Here is a 17,986-nt window from a genome sequence, read left to right as displayed (position 1 = left end):
CACCTTTGGGTTTCAGGTGAGAGGAGTCTGTAGTGAGGATGACTCTGAGGTGAAAGAGAAACAGAACAGATGGAAACAGAATGTTTGGGATTCCAGCACTGAGACGGGGGGTTAAAAAAGCTTGTTTGCAAATAGACGAATGTGCCACGATTCAAGAGGTCATCCTGAAAGGCGGAGTCCTGCACAGATCACAGATTCATTTTTAAAAATTAATTAAAAAATGTAAAAAGAAAAAAAAAAGGTTGATGGAAAAATCATTCTAACTAATCTAATAGATCTATATACATTTTTAAATGACATCCTTTATTTATCCCAATAAAAGACAGTAACATCTCTTTTTCAAAACAGCAGCAGATAGTTCAAACAAGTTCACGCAACTACAGATCACAGATCATGCACAATAACAGGTCACATTTCAGTGCAACTTACTTCAATTTCCACATTATAACCATCTCTGACGATTTCAGGTACATATAACATCAAATGTGTAGATGAGTGTCTTAAACTTTGCTTTTAAAGTAAAGCCTTGCTCCGTGTCCGCTAATTTTCATACAGTCCCTTCCTGCTTTGCACTGCAGACACTCACAGCACTGAAAGAAGAGTTTCTTTTACTCTGAGGGTCTTTTGTCATTGCGGTTAATCCTCTGTGTGGGGATTTAAAAAGAATACAATAATATATATTGCTATGGCGTTATTGTGTGATACTCACTGTGAACTAAACAGCAGTGAGAATTTAGATTCCCCGTCTTAACCAGAGGAGGGCAGTGTTTGTAAATAGTTACCACTGCAGTGTGTTCTCAGTGCTCCACTCGGTCCTGTAACACGTCCTGTTGCACCTTAGACTCAAGTTTTTATGCTATCTTTTGAGTTGGCACCAAAGATAAATATATATATAAAAGAAGCGGACCGCTGAGCTTTGCATTTGGGTCCCTTAAGATATGTTGAGAATATTTAAAAAAATTACCTATGCAGTTCTGTACTTGGTTTTGCTTTGCTTCAGGAAGCACACTCTTCATTTGAATGAAGCATTATGCTTTTATCTAAAGATTTATCATTTCAAATAAAACACAGAAATATGTGCAGACTGTTGTGTTTTCTGTCACGTCCAAAATAAAGCTTCTTCTTCTTTATTATTTTCACACACACTATTAACATATGAATAGTTAAAAATGTTTATTTTCCATCATGAAAAACAAAAATAAAAATCCACGAATATACAGAGAATAAAGTTTTTACAGTGCATTGCAGTGTAATAAATACATTCAGGGGTAGCTGCAGAATTTGAAATGAACTGACCTACCAGGGTTCATTTGTTTCTCTTCAAGTCTTTTCACCTTCAAACTTTTAATTACCACATCACTATATTTCGATGCATCAGATAATGCACGTTCGCCTCTCTGGGAAAAGGGCTCCTGTTCTTATGAAGACATAGCGTGCCGCTTTCTCACATCTACAACTGTTCTCTCAGCAGTCTTAAAAGAAATAGTTGGCTTTGTTTTACCGCTTTTACAAGCTGATTGGATGATATTCAAACTATGGCGCCTCATTCATTTACAATCATGTTATAGGTGCAGTCCACTATATCCTAATTTTTGCCATAATCACTCATATATCTTTTAATATGATTTTTATCATCTGATCAAACACCGGAACCTAAATCAGGTTTTCCTTGCAATTCAGCAGAAACACAAACTTGTCCAGTTTTCTCCAAAGCAGTAGCGACACTTCCTGTAACCACCTTACTGGACAGGTTATTTGTAGAAGAGCACAGTGTTAAACAGAAAGTGTAAGCAGGAGTCTTGAAGATGTATCACGCCGTCTCTGGGTTTGCATGTTTATGGCTTGGATACAGCTGCCTGAATCACCTTGATGACTTCGCTGCAGGGCTGCAGGGTGTCATATTCTGCAAATACGTGACAAACATTCTCCATACCGGCTTCAATGCCCTTTGCCACAAAGCCAAACAACCTGTCGGCACAAAGAAACATGAGTCAGATTAATCTGCACCCCAAGAAGAAGATATTTTTCAAAGGGACCTCTTCTGCTTTTCATTATTTACTGTCAAATATATTGTTCTCAGTAGTATTCATAGAAGCCCCACCCACATCCTATTCAAACAATTGATTTATGAGGGGCAGCCAATAAGAAAAAAGCTGGCTTAAAAGGGAGGAGCTGACTGAAACACCTTATTTCAGAAAGAGGATGAACTGAGTTCCTGCACCAAGACACAGTGTAAGATAAAGAAGGATTATTTTGAGCTGCTGCTGATGCAAAGCTACACTAATACAGCTAAAATGTGTAAATGAACAGAACAGGTCCCCTGTTTAGACTTGAAGTTCAGGTTACCTTGCACCAAAACTTGAACCTCTCGTCCACCTGTGAGTATAAGACAGACAAATGTTCAGATTAGAAATGAAACACGTTGATGACCATCAGTGGAGATGATCTCTGACGTCTGCGCTCGCAGCTCATGTCGTGCATACTCACACTCTATTGTCTGGATCTTCACCACCGTAGCTCAGCATGTGTGCAGGGTAATGGCGCCTGAAGAAGAGCCTGCAAGAAACGATGAGTCTTGACCCAGTGTCACACACAGACCACACCTAAACAGCACGGCAGCGCATAAAATCTCAGCAACACGTTGATTTCATGTGTTTTCTTACTTCCTGTTGATGTCTGTGAGAGTGACACCCTTCAGAGACACTTTCATGTTGACTATGGTTGGTGTGAAGGAACCCGGAGCCTTCTCGAGTGTTGAGGACACCGCCCTTTGCACTGCACAGGGGCCCGTCAGCATCTCAGTGGGGATGGCGTTAAGGTAGACAAAGTTGGAGGCTGTTGACAAGACAAACAAACACACTTGTTAAACACAGAGATGAGGGGTTGTTTCGACTCTGCCACTGGGAGACTTTAAGTACAGAAGGGAGTGTTGTCAGAAAGTAAGAAGCGCTGAGGAATGTCCTCAGACTCCCCATGTTTGTGTGTTAATAAAGGAGACTATAAAGTTTGTCTTGTTGCTTTGGAGGATTATATATTTTCACTTCATTTATTTATTTTTCTGTTGAGAAATCTCTCAGTATTTCACCGAAGTAAATAAAATTTTGGGATACTTTGTCCTCCATTTATCTGTGTCGAAACAAAGATGGCTGCCTGCCTGGTTGAGTGGACTTGAGCCAAAACAGCTGGAATGTTTCAAAGCCTGAACATTTTTCTCCCACTTAGTGAAAGGAGACTTTGAGGAATGTGGAAAAGCCTTCAGGACGACGCTAAGTGTTTTTAATAATATCCTGAGTTTTTCAGACTTTAAAAGAAAAGTTCGGTCTTTGAACTCTCACTGATGAAGCAACACGTGGCTGTGGCGTGAAATCAGCAGCATCTCTAACGCCGTAGCTCTTTACCGAGAAGAGGTATTATTACCACCTGTGAGAGGCTTCACGGCTGTGGCAAGTCAAACTGCCTGACAGTCAGTCACGCTGTTTGCTCAGGAAGTCAATGCACATGAAAACAGGGGTGCAGGTAAAAGCAACACTTTATATTCTGCAGATAAAAGCGATGTGCAAACCCTCAAACCAGGCTTTCGATGTTTGTGAGCAAACCTCAGATAACAAGTCGGTGGGACACGGTAATATCAGCATTTCCTGCTTGGCTGCAGAGCAGAACAGTAGTGTTTATAACCGCAGGACAGGAAAAGGTTGAATGCAAGGGGGTTAATTGTTGTTGGTTTCTTAACTCTTCTTAACTCTATCATAACTCTGTTGGTCAGACTCCTGTTACTGCTTATTTTAGAGTTTAATTTGTTGGAGTTTAACTCTGACCCTGGCTGTGCTGAAGCACAGGTACAGCTTTGTGGTGAACAGAAGGAAACCTGCAGCTGCGCTATATTAGGTCACACTAACCTGTGTTTCCATTAGCTTAATTTTAAATTAACCCTGTCCTAGTTTTTGGAGTGTTGGTGCAAAATTATGCATTTAATCATATCTTAAATCATAACTTATCATCAGTGTTTGCTGCTTAGAAAAGGTCCACTTTTTAATACCTTTAATATTGTGATCTGACAGAAAATGTCCAGTTTGTCTTTATTTTGGCAAAGGCAAAGAAGTCTTCCCCAAATCCTGGACTCTGGACCAGGCCAGGTCCTGCACAGGCCAGTACTACTTATCTAAAAATGCCCAAACAGAGTCAGTTGTTGGGGCGTTACATGGACTCACCTATTTTGTTGTCGTCCTCTGAAGGTGCTCTCTCTTTTGCTCTCTCCTCTGCTGATCTCAGGTCTGTGTAGACAGATAAGATTTGAGTTTTTTATTTGAATTTGAGGGGCTTTACTGGCACAACAGTAACACCAAATGACTTAGAAATGACACTTTCAGTTGATTCAACATTAATGTTTTTTCCAGTGTTCGTGGTGTCTGTCCCTGATGTTGGGGGCGTGTTTGTCAATACTGAGCAGCAAGTTGTCCCTGTTCTTCTTCTGCTGGGAATATTTCTGCTTTTTTTTTTTTTTTTTTTTTAATGTGGCATTAAAGCACAATAGAACTTGTTCAAGTAAAGATCTGTTTTAGTGTCATGTTTCAGTTTTCTGCTCATTGCCAGTACATTAGCAGACTCTTGGAAACACCCCTGGTTTCCCTGCATTACTGTTTCTTCCTTTTTTCAGTTGCCAGCTTGTGGTCGCTGGAGCCGCACTCTGTTAGGATCTGTTCCTGCTTTTTGTCTCTGACGTGAGAAAGATAACCCGACAATCCATAATTTGAAGAAACATTCTCATTTAGTTTGGCTTTTATCTTCTTTCCAAAATAGTTTTAGTTGTTAGAATTTGGTTTGGAAAGTAGCCCTACTGTGAGAAAGGCCAAGCGTCTGAGTGAGGACGCCTTCCTACCTCGTTATCTTTGACACAGACAGAAAAACACAATCGACTATATCTAAGGGATGGTCATGACCTCAGTGATGCCACTCATTGGTTTGTGTCCATCATTTTGATTGGTCGAAAGGGTAATTTTGGTTGTCAGCACCACATAAGAAGTGTGGCTTGGAGCTGACTGAGGACATTGCTCACTCATTGACTTGCATCTTGTGATTGACAGGTTATTAGCCAATAAGTATATCCTGGAGAACCCTCCTTTGTGACTGATGATGATCATGATTTACAAAATGAACTAAATATTTTATTCAGTATTACCTGAAACTACAGGTTGAGCCCGACTGCAGCTGGCCTAAAACGCTGCAGCACAGTTACTAAGTCAGTTTCTGAATTGCCTTTAAGATTTTATTGTTTGTTTTTAAGGCATTGCAGGAATTAGCACCTTCATACCTTTTCTGATCTTTTGAACCAGTACACTTCTTCAAAGTCACTGAGGTCTGCAGAACAATCTCCTGGCTTTCCTGAGGTCCAGATTAAAGCACAGAGTTGATCAGGCCTTGGCTTAAAAAGCTTAATTCCCAGCAGTTCTTTTTAACCCTTTCCTAAAAGCTCAGACTCGATCACTGTTAAGTTCAGCTCGAGCTAATATGACTGAAATTAAGCCGTCATTCAAAAATATCTTTATATAGTATGAATGGTTGTCTACAGCTGCTTTTGTCTCCAGATAGTTCAGTCTCTCTCACATAGTCTCTTTCTGCAGGTATCTGTCGCTCTCAGGGCCCAGCAGTTGTCCTTTGCAGTCGATTCATTATATTGAAGGAAATATGTTAAAGGCCCCTTTAGAAATACACTTTAAAACAAAAAGTCAAACTCCATTATTTCAATGTTTATGAACCAATATTGTTTGCAAACCTTGGAAAGGATGCAGGTTTAAGACAATCTGATAGTTTTCAAACATGAAGATTACTTTTATTATTTATTCTTTATTAAGTCTCAGCACTAAAAAAGTTAAGTGCTGGTCTCCTGCAGGTTTTAGATCTCACCCTGGGTCAACACACCTGAATCAAATGATTAGTTCGTTACCAGGCTTCTGGAGAACGGCAAGACATGTTGAGGAGGTCATTTGAATCACCTGTTTTGGAACAAGGATACATCTAAAACCTGCAGGACACTGGCCCTCAAGGCCTGGAGTTGCCTACCCCTGGTGTGTGTGTGCAGTAATAACAAAGGCTCAGTTACCGTGGCAGTAGAGGCATAATCTGCAGGGTAAGGCGTACGCAGAAATGGTGTGCTGGTACACCAGGGCAGAGAGACTACCTGCAAAGACACAAAGCAAATCACAGCTCCAGCTGAGTACAGATAAGCAACTTTCTGATTGGCTATTTCAAGAACAATAAAGTTTGAACTTTATCCTCAACACTTTGCCAGGTCTGAAGACAACCTACAGAGTTTTGTTATGACACAGAGACTCACTACAGTATAAATCCTTCTGCTGCTATGATGACTGTTTTTCCATATTTCAGTGACAACATTACTGTAACGTTACATATCTGTGGCGAGAGACATATCAGTACATGGCCATGGGTGTCTGATTACAAACCAGTGGCCCACACTACTGATAAGAAAGGTTCTTTGGGTGTGAGAATACACACCCTTTGTACTAATGCTCAAAGGTAAGATCCATGGCACTCATGCCCACCCACATCCCAGGAGGCGAGAGATCTCTGAGTCAGAGCAGCACTCACTTTTTAAACAGACGAGTGAATTCTCGGTGGGTATGAAACTGATAACTCGACTCACCAAAGTAGGGTTCCTGAGAAGAGCCTTTAATGCGCACGCCTTTGGCGGATGATTCAATGAGGAAGTGTCTGATAAGATCAGAGCTGCTTTCCCCTGTTTTGACAAAAGGACAAATGTCAGAGAATGAAATGCACACAGAATGAACAATATATGAAGGCAATGTGATAAAGAAGCACTGGAATAACCCTTTCCCACCAGTTTCTTCAAAAAAGAAGACACAGAACCACTTAATTGCTCGTGTTGACGTCAGTGGCTGTGTGGCAGGGCACCGCAAGATGTTCATCAGCGATTGGCAAATGTAACCTACGAATTCTTTCACCTGGCTTCAGTAGCGCTGCTGCACAGGATTCCCAAACCTTTCGAAATGTGAGCTTGTTCTTAAAAGGCGCTGAAGCAGAGCTGCCTCTGCACAGCACTGAGACCACAATGATGGAAGAGAGGCATTAGTAACTAATGGCGCTGGATGGCAGTGATTTCTGAATGTGAGAGACGCAGGGTACATAAAGCTTTCAAAAAACATTATGTTGCTGCTGTAATAAGTAAAGTGCTGCCATTCATTCAGTGCGTTTTGTCTCCATACAGCCCAGATAAATTAGATTTAATAAATGTAGAGTTTTTCAGGTAGTTGTCTCCTGTCATTTGCTGTGATCAGGGAGTTAATTTACTTTAATTTAAAATTCATTCTGACTTACAAGGCCACCATAAACACATAAATGAGGCCATCAACGATCTGATGTTGTCGTCCTGTCCTATGTTTTTCCCCCTAAGGACTGACTAGTGCCGGTCTGTCGGTAAAATAGAGTCGCAGAGCTTTACAGCCTAATTTATTGGCCGTTCTCACGAGCAGTGCTGCGAGGTTTCAGGGCATGCACTCTCTTCTTTTGTTCCTCACTTTTTTGGGGGACTAGGTGATTATCAGCATGCACATGATGCTGTCAGTCATGTGCATGGAAATTATAACAGAATATATACTATTATTTGCTCAGAGTAGAGCAGCTGCTGCTCCACATCGAAAGGAGCCAGCTGAGGTGGTTCGGGCATCTGACAAGGATGCCCCCTGGGCGCCTCCTGGGTGAGGTGTTCCAGGCATGTCCCACCGGGAGGAGGCCCCGGGGCAGACCCAGGACACGCTGGAGAGATTATATCTCTCGGCTGGCCTGGGAACGCCTTGGTGTTCCCCCGGATAAGCTGGAGGAGGTGGCTGGGGAGAGGGAGGTCTGGGCCTCTTTGCTTAGGCTGCTGCCCCCGCGACCCGGCCCCGGACAAAGCGGATGAAGATGGATGGATGGATGGAAATATACTATTACAGTGTTGGATGCTCATCTTAAACTAGCAGAAGTTTTGTTCGGTAATCTCTGGGAGCGGAAAGCTCACATTGAGAGCAGATATTCATCCACCTGCTGTTTGAACCTTCTGTTTGTACGGAGCAACCAATCAGGTGAAAGTTCATTTAAAGGGAGAGGAGCTAAAATGATTCATTTATGACAAAGGGTAAACTGAGGGACTGCACTGAGACCAGAGTTAAGGATAGATTGGTGCTGTAAGCGAGCAGAACAGGCAGCCTTTACATGTCTGTATGTGAAGGATTTATAACTTTAGCTTAGCTAAGGCAAACTGTTTGGTCTCACTGAGTTAATTAGTGCTTTTAGTTCCATTTTATAGCCTTACATTTTTGTGGCTGGTTTAAATAAAAGAGGCATTATTATATAATGTTCTGCTAAAGAAAACCATGCTAAATAGGAAAAACATGTTGCTAGATTGCCCGGGATGTAGGGATTAATTCGATGGATGGAGCCTGTCAGTGAAGTGGTCTCAGAGCTTGACCAACGCTCACATATCCCGCATTCCTGAAAGGGATGAAAACGTACAAATCTACAAACGAGGCAAGCCTCAAAATTGTTTCGTGAGTGAGGTCCTTTTTTCCCCTCACCGACTGCTTACAGTGCCGTAAACAGCTGGTTTTCTTTTGTGTTTATACAAGGTATACTGTGGTAGGAAAAAATGACAGCACTGCGTGCTAGCACGCCACAGATCGCTTGATGTCGTCAGCAGAGTTGGGTAAGGCATGCGCTGCAGGGCTCTGGTATAGACCAGAGCATTTATGTAAAATTAGAGATCTTTATACACCGTCTGTGTTATATATGAGTAACAACAACAGCAATACGCTACGCTGTATTCATGCTTTGTGTGTGCAGTTGTGTTTTTGTGGCTTTAAGATCTTCTGTTTCCTGGATCTGACTGATTTCTGCTTTTGAAACTGAGGTCAGGCCACTGCTCTTACTAGTGAGCTTACCTGGATAGGCAGCAGCAGTAAAGCTGGTGGGCGTTTGATCTACCTTCATGGCCAAACCAAAACTGCCTCTGTAGGAGGTGCTGTCTCTCACCACAAAGGTTCCTGCTTCCTTGTCTTTTACCAGAGCTTCAGCTAGAATAAATAAGACATCAAAAATGCTCAGAAAAATGCAACAACGTGTGTTTTATTACTCAAGAAAAACACTTATGGATCACTTTAGCTCGATGGCACACTTTCAGAGTTTGAACAAAGCTTTCGAGAAGATTCCCATTGATGGAAAAGCACCGAATGTGTTTAACTTTGGTGAATGCTTTCATGCTGAATTGCATCAACATTTTGTGCTTTAAGCAGGACTGTGAAATGAAATTGTTACTTTTGAGACCTCCTCAAACAAATCCACTGTGAATTTAGTGCTTTTACTGTAAGGTCTTCATGTGATGCTTGCTTGGGTCTCACCTTCTGCTCTGCTGATGTGTGGACGGAACCAAAACTTTGACGTATCCATGACAAATTTCATCGATGGCTGGCTGCCGTTAAAACGGGCTTGAGAACTGGAATATGTTGGTTTTGACACAGGGTTCCTCTGGAGTAACTCGATCTGTGGTTCAGGGCTGTGCAGGTCCTGTTGAGGTGCACCGTTGACTAACAGTATGGGAATATCGGTCAGTGACCCTGAGACTGGGCCGTTCTGTGCTCTTCTGCTGTTCACTTCCTGTAAATGTCCTCGCTTTGTCTTCAAGGGCTTCTCCAGGCTTTGCCTGTTATTACATGGCTTCATCCTGGAATCGTCACTAAAGGAGCTGGGTAGCATGGACTCTGGAAAATCAGCATCTTCACCGGTTAAGGAGAGGTTACTATGACGAAAGAAAAAAGAGGAAAAATAACGTTGGAAACACAAGGTTCTTTTGCAGTGAGACATTTTTTAAAATTTTAATTCCCTCTAGAAGGATAACTATAATTAAAGGAACAAAGACTTTAATAAAAAACATGTTTTTTGTGTTTTGAATTTAAAAGTGTTTTTGTAATTATCCTGTGCAGAAGCAAACCTCTTCGAGAGGCTTACCTTACTTTGTGAATGAAAAGGTCTTCTTAATGATTAGCATGGTTAAATTGAGGTTCTAGTCACTTAAGCCTCTTTTCCATTATTACCTACTGGGCTTGACTGGGCACAGTTTTCACCTGTTACCAGGTACTTTCTTTAGTACCTGCTTGGCCGGGGTTCCAAGCAATCCGAGCAGGTACTAAAATGTGACGTCATCGACTACATGCCACCAATTGGCTGGTCAGTAGCATCACTCTACGAGTCATGAGAGTGTTTTGTTCACGGAAATCAAAACTGGCATTTTTGAAACCCGACAACTGGGAAATGGCAACAAAAAACAACTCAGTGATCCCCAAGTCTGACAAAGATCCACAGACCGAGCAGCAGGTTTATTCTTGTCCACCTTTGTTGTAGCGTTCGTGCTGCGTATTAATTAAGTTGTGGGACGCTTGGACACGTTGGCATGACAAAGATCATGCGCATTTGGAGGTACTAAATTATAATGGAAAACCAGTCGGTCCGAGTAGGTTTTACGGCACTACATTAAGGCACAAAGTGGTTTTAAACCAAAGTACAGCGCCGCTTAGTTCAAATGCAGTCAACAGCTCTTTAACACAATACATGTTTTTGGAAATGCAAGTCAGTTTTCTTCTTTTCTGTTGATAGATTAAGTTATTTTCTTAATATTTCAAACTATTTCAGAACAAAAGAAATTACAGTGGGTAACTGGTTATCAAATGGTAAAAGCTAAAATAAAAGCAAAGAATTGTGTGTTAAATGTCTTTTGCCTTAGATATATGCAGACTGTGCTTGTGTATAGTGCCCTGCTAAATAAAAGCAGGAGACTGAGCCAAGAAAAGTCTTTTCTAGGTCTTCCTATTAAAAGTGTCACTAAGTTCTTCCTCATGGAAGACTGTCGTGGAGTCTTTACCTCTAATTATAATGCACCTTTAGACGACTGTTGCGATGTAAACTGGTGCTGCAGGTATAGAACAAATTGAACATAAGGTTGTGCAGTATTTTAGGCCTAGTGCAACCTGACCTATTTTTTTCTAGCTACAGTTTTGAGTTGCTCTATAAATACATGACAAACAGACACTCGTGAAGTACACATATAACACTCATTGATTATAAAAGCGCACAGAGGTAAGGATAAACTTGAGGACTATGTGATTGTGCTTGTTCAAAATGTAGACTGCGGGTTGCAGGTTTCGTGATAAGAACTCAAGTGGGTGATTGAAGTCATTTCTCACAGGAAATCAAAAGACAGAAATAACCAAAAATAAATAAAGATGAGTCACAATAAGTTGTAAGACCTGTTTTAGATCAGGGGAGAGATGCATGTCAGAAATTGTTTCATGTCAGAAATTTGGAGTACATGGACATAAATTGTCCTGATTTCATAGTAAATTCAGTAAAAATGTGAAACTAGTGTATTTCACTGGGAAGTACAGTTAGTTTCTGCATGTCCCCCCCCCCCCTTCCCTTTCTTTAAATAAGGAGAATCTCGACTTTGTGTTTAGAAATGAACCCTAACACTTGTGAAAGGATCGAGCATAATGCTGTGAAACTGTGTTAAAACTCGTTCAGGCCTGCTTGAAGTTTGAGACTTGGACTTGGAGTTTGGCTCTGACCGGTGATGGTTAAAGTTTGGAGTAAGACGCTTGGGAAAGCAATAATATCTGTGTGTGTTTGTGTGTGTGTGACCCTCGCCTACACACAGAATGGAACAGCTTTTAGTCACAATGTGAACACTGCTCATCCAAGTCGATCAGGCCTTCTCTGCTCGTGTCGCCTCAAAATACTCACCATGTTTAAAGTGGATCAGTTTTCAAGACCAGAGAAGTGGACAGAATGGAAGACATTTGTATCATGATGGGATGTCTCACTGAGTTTTACCTGCCAAGGATGTAGCTGGTGTCCGAGCAGGTCGAGGTGGAGAGCAGTGAGGCGGTGCTGTTTCTGTTGGAGTGTGACAGCCGCAGTGATCCTTGGCAAAAGTCATTCTTCGGTGAGGGGTTTCGCCTGGGTGCGCTGCCAAATGGCAGCGGGGGCAGAGAGGACGTTGGGGAGCTGGAGAAAACCAGCGTCCCTTGGGGACTGCATCTGAGGCCGTTGTGTGTGGGGATGGGTATACTCGGGGACACCGAGGGGACCACTGTGGGTGATGAAATGGTTGAACAGCCTCTAGGAATGAGCACAACTTCAGAGAAATCTTCATCTGAGCAAGAGGCATCTGTGGGTGGAAGGGTGAGATGTTAGTATTGGGAGGGAGGGAGTTTATTCTGGTGAGGAAAAAACAGTGTTGGTTTGGTTTATATCAGCAGAACTGGCTCGGTGTGTATGTAAGGACACAGTTGCCAGGTATTTTTGTCATGCAGGTACCTGCTTGCACAGACTGTTCTTTGAGTTGCACATTTGTACTGTTGCTAGAACATTAGATCGCCTAGAGGAGCCTCAGCCACTTCTTGATTCGTCAGGATCAAGGTGGTGATCAGCACAATTTACGCCCTTAAGAAAATGCCATAGCATGTGGTGTCTGTATATGCCAGACGAGCGGCTTCTGCAACCAGAGTTGCATAATTATGACTAATGTTCATGCAGAAAGAGCGAAATCTGCCTGAATATGGAGATATTTCTCCACACTGCTGCTTGATTTCCTTTAAACTTATTCACCTTTTCAGAACACGTGACAGTTTCATAAACACACGACCAAACTTCTCTGAAGAAAAGATCAGAAACAGGAAACCCATTTATTTTTACACATATGTATGCTTTGACTCTTGTGCACACTTTCTGATGAAAGCAGGACTGAATGAGGCACCGTTGTTCCACCCCGGTGCGTGACTGCTCGCTGAGCCTTTTCAGTCTGTAGCTGTAACACATGCAGGGTGTGGTACAAGTCTGGGCAATAATCCCAGGACAGACAAAGTGGTGCAATTACAACATGATTAAAAATATTAAAACTATCTCAGAAAGGGTGGGTAAATTTCCAGAGCCCAAGGCTATCTGTACTATTTGTTTACAAGGGTGGCTATGGCTTTACTGTGCTCTGTGTCACACCTCTGAAAGCTGGGAGCTTTCAAGAGTTAGACTGAAGCATAAAAAAGGGCTAAACAGGCCCTTTGTACATGTTATATCTGGTCCACATATCACTCTAAATTGTAAGTAAATTTAACTTTTCTACAATAGTATATTTAGGTAAATGATCAGAAAGCAGATTTAACATGTAGGTACCAAATGTGTAGGCAACATTAAGTTGCTTTAGTTTATTGCTGAAAGTGTGATAACATGATGGGTGAAACATGATGACAAGTTTTCCCAGCACACTGCCTGTAACCAGGTTCCAACAGGGTCAAGGGGAGTAATTTTAAGAGAGATGAGAAACTGATGACTTCTTTACCAACAAGCAATGTTTTTACACGCTTGAATCCACAGCAGCAGAGAAAATAGCTTTGAAAAAGTTGCTGAACTGATTTTAAGAGACATGCAACCAAAGCAATATTTAATCTTGCTTATGACCACTCTGCATGAAGTGTCTGAGTTTGAAGTGTCTTTGAAATTGTCTTATTACTGTTTGGACTAATGAAATAGCTTTAAACCCTCTTTATCTCTTCCCTGTCAACTTAAGGAGGACCTAGCATACTGGTCCTTATATTCTGCTATATATATATAACTGTCAGAATCGTGAAGGCCTGAATCAAATATGGCGTTTTAATCTAGTCAGGTTAGTGTTTGTGACCTCAGTAAGCTCCACCCTTCGCAGGGTGCTGCTATATTTCTGCTGGTGCATGGTTTCAAAATGAATATTATATCGCTTGAAAAAAAACGGAGAAGTGGCTTTGAGGTCAATTAGATGTAGATTTTCTGTGAAACTGCACTTGGCAATTTTAGGCTTTTATACGTAACTGATTTCAGAGCAATAAAGTTGCTATATGGTACCCGTTAACCACACAATTTTTCAAGTTCAGTTTCCCACACAGCAAGCAAGTTTTGACTGTCTCTCGTTTGAGTTTGATGCATCTGCAATAAAGTGATGTGAGGTTGAATTGGGTAGAGCAAGAGAAGTGTTTACAGTCTTACTGTACCTGTGGGGGGGCTGAGACATGTGGGACTTTTGCTGCATTGGATGGGTTCAAATGTGGGATCCAGTTCCAAGATTAACTGGTTGAGATTTTCCAGAGAAATGTCGAGATCAGGATCATCATGGTGGGTGACTGTCTCCTGTGACGGTTCCAAGCAAATAGTTTGGCCCACTCTGAGAACATGACTGGGTATCGTGTGTGCCAAGCCTTTAACTGTAGGCATCATGTTAGGGGAGCTCAGAGTCTTCTGTGCGTGCCTGCCAAAGGCCAGAGAGAGACAATGGAGAGAGATCGGTTATTCTGTCATGAATGAAATGAAAGCCCTGCCATTGTTGTTTTTGTATAACAGACGCATCAAAAGGTGTTTTTCCCCCCCGATACTGTGCACCACACATGGGTACCCATCCTGAGTTTTTCAGTGTTGCTTTTGGAGAAAGTAGCAAAGTTGGAATTGCATTTTTAACAGAAGATTCCAAAAGCTGTGCAACTTGTTGCCCTATGCTGACATTAGCAATACAGAAAGACTGGAAACGGTGGAGAAAAAGGACCCTGTGAATGTGTATAAGGACATCTGGAGTTGAAAAGGCCTTTGAAAAGGGAGTGTTGGTGCAGACTCAGAAGCTTTTGAAGGCTAAAGGCAGAATAGGTGGGAACAGACACAACAGACACTGCTCAGTTTGAGAACAGAGGGAGGAGTACGATTTCCATCCTGCTATTGATACCGGTGGCATTTATGAAACAAAAGACCTGGGTTCTCGTGGACCCTAAAGTCTTAAAGTATTGAATTCAGTATTCTAAAAAACAAGTCTTATGTAGCCTTTGAGAAATAATTGATCGCACGTCAGCTGAGATGAGCTTCGGGCACTCTTGGACCCCGAATTGGACGAGTGGAAAATGAAAATGGAGCCAACAGTAGTCATATTTTGAGATTTCTAGGAATGACTTGGAGAAGTGCAAAACCAGCAACATGGATTTAACCAAGGCATGGCTGAAACTGGTTCCAGGCATAGTTCATGTTGTGCAGAAAGTGATGTAAACTTGGCACGAATTCAAGCTGGATCTGGATTCAACTCAAGGTGGACTCGTAAATTTCTACATGTTATTCAGAACCAACAAGTTAGCCTGCATAAATTAGTACAGTTTGTTGGGGATGTTTTGTTTTATGGTTTTGTCATTTGGGGTCTAGCCAAATGACCTCCCAGCCTAGCAGAAGTTAAGAAAAAAACAATACAGAGCCTGCTATACGCCACACTTCTCTGTGTTTCCAGTAATGACACTTTGATCTCCATAGAGGTGCAGCACTTTAGGAGGATAAACCTACAATAAGGGCAAAAATGCTCAGAAACTGTTGGGCTTTCAGAGAGCTAGAGGTCCAGTGAACCAGAAAAATTAAATAACCTGGAGTGATTGCTTTATCTTCAGCTGTGGTCCTAAATTCCTTTAAAATGACTTCTAAGCCTAAATTGCTTTCAGCTTCAGGAACTCCGCAGAAAGTTAAACCTGAACATTTGTTGGGCAGCTGTGGCGGGTTGTCCACATCAGCGTGGACTACAGTGACGGCTAATCTGAAAAAGTTGTTGTTGCTGTAAAAAATAAACAGTGTGCGTCCTAGAGTGCAGCACCCAGTATGAGTCAGTACTTCTTACAGACCGCGCCGTGCAACATGTTTCTCAATCGTTATTATAACAGCACGTGGTGAATAATGACTCGAGCTGAGTAAATGCCATGTTTCACTGCTGACATCAGCATGAATAGCTGCTCACACAGGGCTGCGTAATATGGTAAATGGCCTGTATTTGTATTAGTCCCTAAGGACCCCAAAGCGCTTTACACATCCAGTCATCCACCCATTCACACACACATTCACACACTGGTGATGGCAGCTACATTGTAGCCACATCCGCCCTGGGGCGCACTGACTAATATGTGGGAGGATTGGCTCATCTGTCTCCCTCTTTTAAACTTTAGACAAGGTGTGGTGCTCAGTGAGTCACTCAGGTGAGTGGCTGTTACCATGGCAACTCTAATGTTTTCCTAAAACAGGAAAAGCTTGTAAGGAGTGAGATGTGCACTGTGGAAAGAATTTCCATTTCTTTTTAAGGGAAATTCATATTATTAACAACATTTTCAGCTCATGAAGAACACACACTGAGCATCACAAAGGTCCAACTTAGTCTGTGAAACAGTGCATGAAATACACTACAGCTCATATAGCAGCTGGATACGTTTTTTTAAATCTCAGAAAATAAGAGCATAATATTGCGATTATTTGGTTTCATGTAACTTTTAGTGTCCCTGCCATGTCGCGCTATAATAAACACTTAAGTCTGCATTCGTAATTAACAGGAAGGAACTTAAAATGAGGACTTGCTGCTGATAGTTGCAAACCTTTACTGCAGATGATATCCTGTTTATTGTTACAAGTAACAAAAAAAGTCCTCTTACCTTGCTATCTTCTGATCAGTATCCTTGCCGTGATGCTGCTTACCGTCTGACTCTGCAGTGTGTTGCACTCAAAGTGTTGGATGCTTTTATTAATCAAATCCCAACCCTCTTCCCAGTGAGCCTATCAGCAGCAAGGATCACGACTCCCTGCTGCTCCAGGTGATGATGTCATACCAGCACTAATTTTTATGGATGGATTTTTTTTCACTCGTGTTTCTTTGAAACAGACACCCTATTAAACTCAGTGAGTTTTTTTTTTTTCTTGTAATTTTGTAATTTTGTCAATAAAATGCAGAGTTACTCTTGGTGAGGAGATGCCAGCATTAATATAGAGCTTAACAAATTGTTCAGATCAAAGGACGTTATGGACATTTCAAAAGTTGTACATGTGAGGGCTTGATGTAGCCCTGCAACAGACTGGTGACCTGTCCCAGGTGTGCCCTGCTCTTCCCCTATAACAGCTGGTGTATAGTTAATAATATATTGCTCCACTATTACCCAAGACTGCTTTAACTATTAAATGAATACAGTCAGAATGTGTGTTGCATTAAACACACCCCTTTATCTGTGAGTACACACTGATAAAGATAAAAATTAGTGTGTAAATGAAAACAGAATGCAATGGTTTGCTAATCTCATAAACCTGAACAAAGACGCTCTGGGTGGAAGTCAAATGTTGACTGGATGAAAAGTTGCCTTAGAAACAAGAGCAGAGTTCACTGAAGGCAATTAAGTGTGTGTGTGGTGGTGGTGAGGGGGGCATGAAATATCAAGAGAAGCACGATGAGTGCACATGTTTTATTGTTTTTAACACAGTTTCAGTTCACTACAAAGCCGTTCTTTGTGTGTTCTTTGGATGTTGCTCAATCATAGTTCCTTTTATTCTTTCTTTACTAAAACAAACCCTGTGTTTAAACCTCTGTTTGTAGAATTAAAGCTGTGAACATGTTGCAGTCTGTCCTGTGTAAAAACAAAATATATATTTTTTATTAGTCCTTTATTTATCCAGGTAAAAAATCTCACTGAGATTAAAAATCTCATTTCCAAGAGAGACCTGGCATCATGGTAACAAAAGTCACAATATACGTACCACATAAGTACATAACATTTAAAACAAATACAATATCCCATACCAACAAAAAAATATATGAAAAATATACAATAACAGATCAAATTAAGAGTACATTAACAACAATCACACTCAGTAAAGGAGTTGTTCTCTCGTTCCTTTAAGACAGACTTAAACTCTCCCAATTCTGATCATTTCAGTTCCTTCTGCAGATTATTCCAGGAAGCAGGGGCAGCGTATGTAAAAGCCTTTTTCCCCAATTCTGTTCTGATTTCTGGGACAATCAATTGTAGGACATTGTGAGAACGAAGGCTGCATTGGTTGTGGTTTTTACACATATAAACACATAAATAAGATGGAACCAGCCCAAGGAGAGGTTTATAGATAAAGATCA

General features: G+C 41.4%; 1 protein-coding gene across 2 annotated transcripts; it reads right to left on the bottom strand.

The window, feature by feature from the left end:
• Positions 1-1,098: 1,098 nt before the first annotated feature.
• On the bottom strand, positions 1,099-16,687 carry LOC102292130 (tensin-4). 2 transcript variants are annotated; one of them, XM_005919259.3, is made up of 12 exons: positions 16,524-16,686; positions 14,082-14,335; positions 11,893-12,229; positions 9,408-9,805; positions 8,952-9,083; positions 6,659-6,751; positions 6,098-6,175; positions 4,209-4,271; positions 2,664-2,835; positions 2,488-2,556; positions 2,347-2,376; positions 1,099-1,968 (listed from the first exon to the last, which is right to left on the bottom strand). In XM_005919259.3, exons 2-12 carry the CDS (start codon positions 14,302-14,304, stop codon positions 1,836-1,838), a joined length of 1,728 nt encoding a protein of 575 aa, XP_005919321.1. In that variant the 5' UTR covers positions 14,305-14,335; positions 16,524-16,686; the 3' UTR covers positions 1,099-1,835. The 2 variants fall into 2 exon arrangements, with proteins under 2 accessions (XP_005919321.1, XP_042075520.1); XM_042219586.1 differs by having other exon boundaries at positions 14,082-16,687.
• Positions 16,688-17,986: the final 1,299 nt, after the last annotated feature.

The sequence above is a fragment of the Haplochromis burtoni genome, unplaced genomic scaffold, assembly GCF_018398535.1.
Source record: "Haplochromis burtoni strain Fernald_Lab_line unplaced genomic scaffold, NCSU_Asbu1 Contig_35, whole genome shotgun sequence".
In the NCBI taxonomy this organism is placed as follows: domain Eukaryota; kingdom Metazoa; phylum Chordata; class Actinopteri; order Cichliformes; family Cichlidae; genus Haplochromis; species Haplochromis burtoni.
Note: the sequence above shows the minus strand (reverse complement) of the source record. Positions and strands in the feature narration are given on the sequence as shown.

Bases quoted from the DNA above. Each gene is read 5' to 3' on its own strand.
- LOC102292130 (XM_042219586.1), bottom strand. From the start codon at position 14,304: ATGATGCCTACAGTTAAAGGCTTGGCACACACGATACCCAGTCATGTT. The intron at 2,836-4,208 runs GTGAGTCCATGT...TCTTGTCAACAG, and splicing joins AGAGGACGACAACAAAATAG to CCTCCAACTTTGTCTACCTT. The intron at 2,377-2,487 runs GTGAGTATGCAC...TTATACTCACAG, and splicing joins GAAGATCCAGACAATAGAGT to GTGGACGAGAGGTTCAAGTT.